Below are 12199 nucleotides of genomic sequence, written 5' to 3'. Positions count from 1 at the left end.
CCCTTACACTCTGGCACCTCTCCCTTACACTCTGGCCCCTCTCCCTTACACTCTGGCCCCTCTCCCTTACACTCTGGCCCCTCTCCCTTACACTCTGGCCCCTCTCCCTTACACTCTGGCCCCTCTCCCTTACACTCTGGCCCCTCTCCCTTACACTCTGGCCCCTCTCCCTTACACTCTGGCACCTCTCCCTTACACTCTGGCACCTCTCCCTTACACTCTGGCACCTCTCCCTTACACTCTGGCACCTCTCCCTTACACTCTGGCCCCTCTCCCTTACACTCTGGCCCCTCTCCCTTACACTCTGGCCCCTCTCCCTTACACTCTGGCCCCTCTCCCTTACACTCTGGCACCTCTCCCTTCTCACTCTGGCCCCTCTCCCTTCTCACTCTGGCTCCTCTCCCTTCCCACTCTGGCGCCTCTCCCTTACACTCTGGCCCCTCTCCCTTCTCACTCTGGCTCCTCTCCCTTCCCACTCTGGCGCCTCTCCCTTACACTCTGGCCCCTCTCCCTTACACTCTGGCCCCTCTCCCTTACACTCTGGCCCCTCTCCCTTACACTCTGGCCCCTCTCCCTTACACTCTGGCCCCTCTCCCTTACACTCTGGCCCCTCTCCCTTACACTCTGGCACCTCTCCCTTACACTCTGGCACCTCTCCCTTACACTCTGGCACCTCTCCCTTACACTCTGGCACCTCTCCCTTACACTCTGGCCCCTCTCCCTTACACTCTGGCCCCTCTCCCTTACACTCTGGCCCCTCTCCCTTACACTCTGGCACCTCTCCCTTACACTCTGGCCCCTCTCCCTTCTCACTCTGGCCCCTCTCCCTTCTCACTCTGGCTCCTCTCCCTTCCCACTCTGGCGCCTCTCCCTTACACTCTGGCCCCTCTCCCTTCTCACTCTGGCTCCTCTCCCTTCCCACTCTGGCGCCTCTCCCTTACACTCTGGCGCCTCTCCCTTACACTCTGGCCCCTCTCCCTTCTCACTCTGGCTCCTCTCCCTTCCCACTCTGGCTCCTCTCCCTTCCCACTCTGGCGCCTCTCCCTTACACTCTGGCCCCTCTCCCTTCCCTCCCTTTTATTTTTACCCTTTTCAACCCACTGTTTACTCCATCTCGTCATTCTTCTTCACTCCCTCCAGTGTGCACCCCCTCCCTCGCCCCCCCCTGTCTGTCCTTATGTACGCGGCCCCTTCACTGTAGTCTCCCCCTCCCCTTCCATGCCCTCTCTCCCCCATCCTCTGTCCTCCCCAGCCCCTCCTCTGTCCTCCCCCAGCCCTCCTCTGTCCTCCCCCAGCCCTCCTCTGTCCTCTCCCAGCCCTCCTCTGTCCTCTCCCAGCCCTCCTCTGTCCTCCCCCAGCCCTCCTCTGTCCTCTCCCAGCCCTCCTCTGTCCTCCCCCCAGCCCTCCTCTGTCCTCCCCCCAGCCCTCCTCTGTCCTCCCCCCTGCCCTCCTCTGTCCTCCCCCCTGCCCTCCTCTGTCCTCCCCCAGCCCTCCTCTGTCCTCCCCCCAGCCCTCCTCTGTCCTCCCCCCAGCCCTCCTCTGTCCTCCCCCCAGCCCTCCTCTGTCCTCCCCCCAGCCCTCCTCTGTCCTGCCCTTCAATGCCTGCCTGCCTCCCCCCTGCCCTTCCCTGCCCTTCCCTGCCCTTCCCTGCCCTTTACTTCCCTGCCCTTCACTCCCTCCTCCCATCCCCCCCTGCACGCCTCCCGGCTCCCAGACGAGTGGTTGGAGGCTCCAATGTTTACCACCTGGATAAAAGGCACTTGACACCCTGGCGCTGCTGCTACTGCTCCTGCTGCTGCTGCTCCTGCTGTTGCTCCTCCTGCTACTGCTTCTACTGCAGCTGCTCCTGCTACTGCTACTGCTGTTGCTCCTGCTGCTGCTGCTCCTGCTGCTACTGCTCCTGCTGCTACTGCAGCTGCTCCTGCTACTGCTCCTGCTGCTGCTGCTGCTGCTACTGCTCCTGCTGCTGCTACTGCTCCTCCTGCTACTGCTGCTCCTGTTGCTGTTGCTCCTACTGCTGCTGTTGCTGATCCTATTGCTGCTCCTGTTGTTGCTGCTCCTGCTGTTGTTGCTGCTCCTGCTGTTGTTGCTGCTCCTGCTGTTGTTGCTGCTCCTGCTGTTGCTGCTGCTCCTGCTGTTGCTGCTGCTCCTGCTGTTGCTGCTGCTCCTGCTGTTGTTGCTGCTCCTGCTGTTGTTGCTGCTCCTGCTGCTCTCTCGTAATAACCCCAACTTGGTCTACAGGAATAAGACTGGTGTTGGTAAACAAAGCCCACAAGACGAGGTGTTATCGTCCTACATCACATTACAAGGATCTTGGCCCTAGACACTCACCTCTACATGGGGCTTATCATTGCTATCTTTACCTGCTATAACTTGATTTATCTCACAATCATATGTGTTAAGCTGCAGCGAGGAAAGCTATGAGTGTGCCATCGTATGGTGCCATGGGTGTGGCTCCCTGTGAGTCATCATAGGGAGCCTACTGAGCGCCTTGTGTTGTAAATGCGGTCTTGTAGTTGACCAGGAGGGAAAATGTTAAGAATATTAGCAGAGTTTACAAGAGTGAGGCTGCCAGCATCGCTGAGGTGTTCAACACACTGATAATCTCTAATGATGACACTCTTTCATATATGTTGTCTCCCACAGCTCTCTACCTTATATAGAGGGCCCCCTCACAGTGTCAACACCACAGACGGGCCCCCTCACAGTGTCAACACCACAGACGGCCCCCTCACAGTGTCAACACCACAGACGGCCCCTCACAGTGTCAACACCACAGAGGGCCCCCTCACAGTGTCAACACCACAGAGGGTCCCCTCACAGTGTCAACACCACAGAGGGGCCCCCTCACAGTGTCAACACCACAGAGGGCCCCTCACAGTGTCAACACCATAGAGGGCCCCTCACAGTGTCAACACCACAGAGGGCCCCATCAGTGTTAACACTACAGAGGGCCCCTCACAGTGTCAACACCACAGAAGGCCCCTCAGTGTCAACACCACAGAGGGCCCCCTCACAGTGTCAACACCACAGAGGGGCCCCCTCACAGTGTCAACACCACAGAGGGGCCCCCTCACAGTGTCAACACCACAGAGGGGCCCCCTCACAGTGTCAACACCACAGAGGGGCCCCCTCACAGTGTCAACACCACAGAGGGGCCCCCTCACAGTGTCAACACCACAGAGGGCCCCCTCACAGTGTCAACACCACAGAGGGTCCCCTCACAGTGTCAACACCACAGAGGGTCCCTCACAGTGTCAACACCACAGAGGGTCCCTCACAGTGTCAACACCACAGAGGGTCCCTCACAGTGTCAACACCACAGAGGGTCCCTCACAGTGTCAACACCACAGAGGGGCCCCTCAGTGTCAACACCACAGAGGGCCCCCTCACAGTGTTAACACCACAGAGGGCCCCCTCACAGTGTCAACACCACAGAGGGCCCCCTCACAGTGTCAACACCACAGAGGGCCCCTCACAGTGTCAACACCACAGAGGGCCCCCTCACAGTGTCAACACCACAGAGGGGCCCCCCTCACAGTGTCAACACCACAGAGGGGCCCCCTCACAGTGTCAACACCACAGAGGGGCCCCCTCACAGTGTCAACACCACAGAGGGGCCCCTCACAGTGTCAACACCACAGAGGGGCCCCTCACAGTGTCAACACCACAGAGGGCCCCCTCACAGTGTCAACACCACAGAGGGGCCCCCTCACAGTGTCAACACCACAGAGGGGCCCCCTCACAGTGTCAACACCACAGAGGGGCCCCCTCACAGTGTCAACACCACAGAGGGGCCCCCTCACAGTGTCAACACCACAGAGGGGCCCCCCTCACAGTGTCAACACCACAGAGGGGCCCCCTCACAGTGTCAACACCACAGAGGGGCCCCCTCACAGTGTCAACACCACAGAGGGGCCCCCTCACAGTGTCAACACCACAGAGGGGCCCCCTCACAGTGTCAACACCACAGAGGGGCCCCCCTCACAGTGTCAACACCACAGAGGGGCCCCCCTCACAGTGTCAACACCACAGAGGGGCCCCCCTCACAGTGTCAACACCACAGAGGGGCCCCCTCACAGTGTCAACACCACAGAGGGGCCCCCTCACAGTGTCAACACCACAGAGGGGCCCCCTCACAGTGTCAACACCACAGAGGGCCCCCTCACAGTGTCAACACCACAGAGGGCCCCCTCTACAGCAAGCCTCGCTACTCGACACATTTGACTAAGAATGTCTGAGAAAGATGAGAGGTGTGTGTGTAGTTTGAATCACCTTTGAGGTGTTGTGAGGCGAGGCGGTCGTGGGGAAGCTGTGTACGCTCGAGGGACTTTGTTGGAGCCCCGAGTGTCGGTGGTGTGCTGGTGGGGCGTCAGTGTTGATGGTGGTGGTGTGGTGCGTCAGTGTTGGTGGTGTTGTGGTGTCAGGGCTGGTGGTGGTGGTGGTGTGGTGCGTCAGTGTTGGTGGTGTTGTGGTGTCAGGGCTGGTGGTGGTGGTGTTGTTGTGTCAGGGCTGGTGTTGGTGGTGGTGTGATGCGTCAGGGCTGGTGGTGGTGGTGGTGTGATGCGTCAGGGCTGGTGGTGGTGTTGTGATGCGTCAGGGCTGGTGGTGGTGGTGGTGGTGTGATGCGTCAAGGCTGGTGGTGGTGTGATGCGTCAGGGCTGGTGGTGGTGTGATGCGTCAGGGCTGGTGGTGGTGGTGGTGGTGTGGTGCGTCAGTGCTGGTGGAGGTGGTGGTGGTCACCAGGGTAGTCACAAGTGGGAGCCATGAGACCAGAGGACCAAAGGTAATCCCTGGATTTGTCCTTATATCAGAGGACATTGCTGTTTTACTCAAAGGGTGAAGTTGCTTCATATGGTTTAGGAAACACTCTAAAAATAGTCTCTCTCTCTCTCCCCCCTTTTCCCTCTCTCCCCCCTTTTCCCTCTCTCCCCCTTTTCCCTCTCTCCCCCCTTTTCCCTCTCTCCCCCCTTTTCCCTCTCTCCCCCCTTTTCCCTCTCTCCCCCCTTTTCCCTCTCTCCCCCCTTTTCCCTCTCTCCCCCCTTTTCCCTCTCTCCCCCCTTTTCCCTCTCTCTCCCCTTTTCCCTCTCTCTCTCCTTTTCCCTCTCTCTCTCCTTTTCCCTCTCTCTCTCCTTTTCCCTCTCTCCTTTTCCCCTTCTCTTTCCTTTTCCCCCTCTTTGTCATATATATATATATATATATATATATATATATATATATATATATAATATATATATATATATATATATATATATATATATATAATATATATATATATATATATATATATATATATATATATATATATATATATATATATAATATCTGCAACAATGATAAAAAAAAACACTGATCCAAATATGCAGAAAAACCACATGTGAAAAATAGGGAATGCTTAACACGTTTTCGGCTACATCACCTTCATCAGAGCAAAGTAGAATGAAGATGGAAACATTGTTGATCAGACCTCTATACCCGCCAGGGCAGATCTCCTGACCACCAAAAAATGGTGAAGGAAAGGAAATATAAGAAAGAAGGTAACTGTAGAAGGCCCATTGGCCCATCCGAGGCAGCTCCAATTAATATACAGAACTGGAAGATATACAAAATGGATGCTATATTGTATTGACGTGCTATATTGAGGCTTATATGGGGATCCAACTTGTACATCCCAGGGCTCACATTAAGGCTGTTGTTACAATGTTTGATCAGAGCAGACTCGATCACATTTCGTTCAACAAAACCCTTACTTTTAACAATGCATTTTCCCCTCTGAAGTCGATAGAATGATTGCACAAACTGGAATGTAAATACAATGTACTGGAGTGCTGAGCTGTACGAATAGCAGATGAATGTTGCTATAAACGCGAGGAGAGAGATTTGCCAGTCTGGCCAATGTAAACACATGCACATTTATTACAAGGGATTGAGTACACACAATCGAGGTTGTTAGTCTTCTTGTTGATAACCTGTGACACATGACTGTTGGAGTGTCCCTTGTTGACCAGGACCTTCCTCGCTCTTATGTGTCGTATCCAACGGCCAGATGTGTCATGTAGGACACGTGTCTACCAGATTAACATCGTAAAATGAACCCCTTGAGTTTAATGTTCAGCTCCCTGAGAAGAGAAGGTAACTGATTCTCTTGAGTAGAAGAATCAGAGATGATGATTCTCTGAGAAGGTAGCTGATTCTCGCTAACATTGTGTGTGTGTACTCGCTTAGTTGTGCTTGCGGGGTTGAACTCTAGCTCTTTGATCCCGTCACTCAACTGTCAATCAACTGGTATACAGGTTCCTGAGCCTATTGGGCTCTATCATATCTACATTTGAAGCTGTGTATGGAGTCTGCCTCCAAACACGTGTGTGTGTATGGATAAATATATAAATTCATACATTATGAACATAGACAGAGGAGTGGGCTACACCTCTCGGCTTATATATGCTTTTCCCCCATCAAGGCAGAGCCACATGTGTGGCGGTAGGCCTACACTACTGCCACACCTGGGTAATGCGGGTAATAATTTTCCGGATTGGTTATCTGTACCGGCCGCACACCGGCCTGGCTAATCCGGAAACGAGTTATCTGGATTTCAACGTCCATATTATTTTCCGTGCAATAATAAAAATAACTAAATATTTACCGATGTGGCGGGAAGAGGTGAATTAAATTTGCAAATTACAATTAAAATGTTTACCCCAAAAATGGACATTTATGCAGGAGACAATGCAGGAAGGTCGCTGTGTTGCGTGTTGCAACTTGAAGGTCAACTGTGCAAAGGATTTTCAACTGTGGAGCCGGGAAGGGATTGCCAGCACCACACAGGTGATGCCGGCACCACACAGGTGATGCCCGCACCACACAGGTGATCCCAGCACCACACAGGTGATGCCCGCACCACACAGGTGATCCCAGCACCACACAGGTGATGCCGGCACAAGTACCCAGCAACACACAGCCAGTCTCAGCAGCGGAATTTACATACCAATGTACGGCTCATTCTGCCTCGATTTTATGACCAAACCCAACCAGTTCAGGAGCATTATCTTGCCCCGGCCACCCATTGAGAGAGAGAGAAGAGAACTTCTCAGGAGAACTTTCTCTACACTTCTAGAACAAACGATACCAACCTCATCTACTGACGAATGAATAGAGCTTAGCGTCTTCTGGGGTCCAGACTTGTTCCTCATCCTGTCCCTCATTCATGTTCACATGTAGCGTTGTCACACCTCTTATCTAAATACTTCACCACGTACCGTAAATACAAATAATTGCCAATCAAATCACATCTAACCAACCCTAGGCCTAACTACACTCAGTTAATCTCCATCCCTCGCACAAGACAGCACATATGACTTATTGCTTATAGACACTATTTCGCTTATAAATAAGTACATAAGTGACATATTCCAAGCCATATTTTTTCAAGGCACTAACTTTTCCTCTCAGTTTTATTAAACAATAGAGATCTTATACAAATTTTGACAAGATCCCTGAGTTACTTTACAATTTATTTAAATATTTTAGTTTTGCTTTATTATTTTTATATAAGTGTAATATCAATATAGGTATAGGTTCAGTATTAATTGTAATATCTTAACATACTAAGGTCAGGTTAGGTTGTGGTTTTCTATTCAGCTTTTCAAGGTAAGCTCAAATATTCACAATAAATTAGTATGTCACATATGCACTTATTCATAAGCAAGATATTGACTATAAGCAAGTGCGAGAACGGGTTGCCCTAATCTTCATTCAAAAACATTTCCACACACCGTCTCTAAACCTTCCACATTAGGAGAGTTGGCAGCAGTGTCAGGGGCGGGACTGTTGGCAGCAGTGCTGGTGTCAGCAGCGGGACAGTTGGCAGCAGTGTTGGTGTCAGCGCGGGACAGTTGGCAGCAGTGTTGGTGTCACCAGCGGGACAGTTGGCAGCAGTGTCACCGGCGGGACAGTTGGCAGCAGTGTCACCGGCGGGACAGTTGGCAGCAGTGTCACCGGTGGGACAGTTGGCAGCAGTGTCACCAGCGGGACAGTTGGCAGCAGTGTTGGTGTCACCGGCGGGACAGTTGGCAGCAGTGTTGGCAGCCCCGTGGGAAATCACAAGTTGTGAGGGAGGAAGCTGAGGGTCGCCTCATTATTAATATCTGCTGTGGGTCCTCTCCTTAATTAATGTGTGCTGCCCCCCCCCCCCACCTGCTCCACCCCCCCCCCCAGTCCCTCCCCCCCTCCCCCACCAGGGGTGTCTGCTGTCACCATCACCAGGGGTGTCTGCATGTCTGTCACCATCTCATTAATATTCACCTCATTTTCATCATCATATTTTATCTTCTCAATGTTTGTCATCTTCATCATTATGGCCAATAATGTTTACTCTCATCAGTCACTGTCACTTTCACCACTACTAAAGTCTTCGAAATGTATCATCTTATAATTATCAAAATCACTATCGCCCCTAATGGCAGTCACCATCACCAATTGTCACCATTGGCTCAAGCGTTCATTACCTTTGATACCATCACCATCGGTATGTGAGACGCGTCGCCTTCACCATCACCCTCCCCTTCACCATCACCATGATTTTCACTATACCCATCACCACCGCATTCACCATAACAATCACTTTCACCATCACCATAGATTTCCAGCATTACCGCAGACTTCCCGCCTCCCAGAGGGCACTTTGGCTGGGGCTCTTGGCATAAAGTTAGTCCCCTCTCTTCTCTCCTCTCTCCTCTCTCTCCTCTCTCTCTCCTCCTCTCTTTCTCTCAAACTAAGATATACGGGTTAGGTGGATAGTCCTGACTGGTCATCCGAGGCAACACACACACACACACACACACACACACACACACACACACACACACACACACACACACACACGGACTAGCAACTGTAAAGAAGTTCAGAAAAGTATTCCTGCAGAGGGATATGACAAGGAAAGAGAGAATGAGGGCAGCAGATGCGAGGAAGGAGCGCGGGGAGAAAGAAAGGAGTCAGGGAACCACAACCCCAAATCCTACAATCCCAGAAGGGGAGTGGGGAACCCTCCACAAGAAGTTCAACAGCCGCAGGGAGATAAGCACCTCCCCCACCTTCCGCCCAATTGACATCCTGCCTGCCCCAGCCAACCCCCCTTTAAGTGCTCACCTAGGTCATCCTCCCCCACTCACCCTCCTCCCCAGGACCTCCCTTCTCCCCCATGCCCTCCCGTCTCCCCCCACCCCCAAGCCCTCCATTCTCCCCCACCCATTTAAGCCCTCCATTCTCCCCCACCCATTTAAGCCCACTCTTCTTCCTCACCCCCCCTCACCTCTCCCTTCCCCCCAACCAGCCCTCTATTCTCTTCTGCTACCCAAGGGGCCCCCCCCCTTCCCCCTTCATCCCCCCCAAGCTCTCCCTCCCTCATACCCACCCCCCAAGCCTTCCCCTCTCACCAACTCCCCCTAGCCTTCCTCTCATGGCCCCCCCCCCAAGCCCCCTCTCCTCCGCCACCCTCGCCCCCCCCCCCCCCAATGCTATGATAGATATGATAGTCCAGTAGGCTCAGGAATCTGTACACCAGTTGATTGACAGTTGAAAGGCGGGACCAAAGTGCCAGAGCTCAACCCCGGCAAGCACAAATAGGCGAGTAAACACACACCCACCCCAAAATCCCTAGTCTTTGCCTGCCCTCAGTTTGTTTGATCTTTTATACCACTGTTGGGACGTGTAAGATTGTTGATGTAGATAAGTAATCCCCAGAAGATTAGCAAGGGGACTGAATGATCATTCATTCAACATTCAGGCCTCAACATTCCTGACAGCATCGTTACCTCCTCCCTTATTAACCTGATCATTGGGCCTGAATGAGATGTGAATTCTCTTCGTCCACGGCTAGGGTGGTAGTGACCTCACATGGACATATTCCACTCGTGTAGCACACTAACCGCGCGTGTGGTGTTGCAGGCTGTTGTGGGCTGCACATCGTGGACCTGGTGGTGCCGGAGGTCATCCAGAACGGGTCGCGGTCTTCTGTGGTCCTGGACTGCGCCTACCGCTACGAGCGCTACGAGCAGGAGGGCCTGGTGGTCAAGTGGTTCTGGAACAACGAGCCGGAGGCCGTCTACCAGTGGATCCCAGGCAAGATGCCCGAGGCCATGGGCATACTCAAGGTCAGTTAACAACCTCATTAACTGTCACGGTCATGTCTCAGTGGTAACTGTCACGGTCATATGCCACTGTATGATATACTTTGGTCTCAATTGGTTGTATATTTCCAGAAATCCTCCTGGTACAGACACCAAACTACTTGATTTAGAACCATACACACTGGTATGTGGTTGTTAAAGCTTATGTCTTCAGCGTGAATGTGTCCATTGTCGTCTTTTTGTGAACTTGTTTTAGGGGTCACTGAGTGAACCCGCACGGTGAGTTACGGTACGCCACCGGGTAGGTATCCCAGGCTTGTTGGACCCCAGTGCTGGGTGTTGAGGTGGGGCCATACTGGCTGCACCACTGTGCTGGGTGTTGAGGTGGGGCCATACTGGCTGCACCACTGTGCTGGGTGTTGAGGTGGGGCCATACTGGCTGCACCACAGTGCTGGGTGTTGAGGTGGGGCCATACTGGCTGCACCCCAGTGCTGGGTGTTGAGGTGGGGCCATACTGGCTGCACCCCAGTGCTGGGTGTTGAGGTGGGGCCATACTGGCTGCACCACAGTGCTGGGTGTTGAGGTGGGGCCATACTGGCTGCACCACTGTGCTGGGTGTACTGGCTGCACCACAGTGCTGGGTGTTGAGGTGGGGCCATACTGGCTGCACCACTGTGCTGGGTGTTGAGGTGGGGCCATACTGGCTGCACCACAGTGCTGGGTGTTGAGGTGGGGCCATACTGGCTGCACCACTGTGCTGGGTGTTGAGGTGGGGCCATACTGGCTGCACCCCAGTGCTGGGTGTTGAGGTGGGGCCATACTGGCTGCACCCCAGTGCTGGGTGTTGAGGTGGGACAGGGGAGTAACGTCGTGTGAGTGTTGCAGGGGCGGGTGAACCTGGAGTACCCAGCGACGCGGGACAAGTACAGCAAGCACAGGGCCCTGGAGATCCTCCACCCGACCACCAACCTCACCGGCTCCTTCACCTGCCGGGTCTCCTCCTTCCACGAAGAGGACTTCGCCTCCAAGAAGATGATTGTCTATGGTAAGGTGATTGTTGAGGAAGCCTGGAGGATGCGACGATTGTTCCTTGTGTGTGTGAGTAGTGAGGTGGGGGGTGTATGAGGAAGTATGTGGGTATATGTATTTACTGTTTGTGCCTGTAGGGTCGAGTTGTTAGCTCTTGGACCCCGCCTTTCTAACAGTGGGTTATCCAGTGTATTCACCTCGCACTTATTTTTCTCTATCATTTTACTAAATATATTTCTGTGTGACATTGAGGGACTTAATTTCATCGCTTTAAATTTACTAGAGTTAAATTCTAATAGCCATTTGTTGAAACGTACTTTGTTTGTCTAAGTCATCTTGTAGGTTCTTGAGGTATCCCCTCCGTCTTAATCCGCCTCATAATTGTTACTTCATCAGCAAACATTCACAAGAATTGATAATTTTTTTCCTAAAGATCGATTACATACACGAGGAGCCGGATAGGTACCAGGACGGGCCCTTGTGAGACTCCGCTCTAAGACCTCACATCTCGCCCCCCCCCCCCCCTCACACTCACACTCTTTTCTGTCTTGTACACTAGAGCACCTTCCCTGCCACTCCTGGTGCTGTCTTGTGCACCACAGCACCTTCCCTGCCACTCCTGGTGCTGTCTTGTGCACCACAGCACCTTCCCTGCCACTCCTGGTGCTGTCTTGTGCACCACAGCACCTTCCCTGCCACTCCTGGTGCTGTCTTGTGCACCACAGCACCTTCCCTACCACTCCTGGTGCTGTCTTGTGCACCACAGCACCTTCCCTACCACTCCTGGTGCTGTCTTGTGCACCACAGCACCTTCCCTACCACTCCTGGTGCTGTCTTGTGCACCACAGCACCTTCCCTACCACTCCTGGTGCTGTCTTGTGCACCACAGCACCTTCCCTACCACTCCTGGTGCTGTCTTGTGCACCACAGCACCTTCCCTACCACTCCTGGTGCTGTCTTGTGCACCACAGCATCTTCCCTACCACTCCTGGCTGCTTCTCCAACTTGTGCACTGGTCTCGTGTACTCACCTAGTTGAGATT

At 53.3% G+C, this 12199-nt stretch overlaps 1 protein-coding gene across 5 annotated transcripts in view; it reads left to right on the top strand.

Annotated features, from left to right (window-relative positions):
- Window positions 1–12199, top strand: part of LOC123764709 (uncharacterized) — a 93083-nt gene that overhangs the window by 70720 nt on the left and 10164 nt on the right. For all 5 annotated transcript variants that reach the window (XM_069302512.1, XM_069302513.1, XM_069302510.1 and 2 more), the window contains exons 2-3: window positions 9946–10151; window positions 11014–11173. In XM_069302512.1, coding sequence (XP_069158613.1) covers window positions 9946–10151; window positions 11014–11173 — 366 coding nt within the window. The remainder of the gene's footprint in view (window positions 1–9945; window positions 10152–11013; window positions 11174–12199) is intronic.

Source organism: Procambarus clarkii, chromosome 48 (genome assembly GCF_040958095.1).
Source record: "Procambarus clarkii isolate CNS0578487 chromosome 48, FALCON_Pclarkii_2.0, whole genome shotgun sequence".
Classification (NCBI taxonomy): Eukaryota; Metazoa; Arthropoda; class Malacostraca; order Decapoda; family Cambaridae; genus Procambarus; species Procambarus clarkii.
This window is presented reverse-complemented; position numbering and strand designations above follow the sequence as displayed.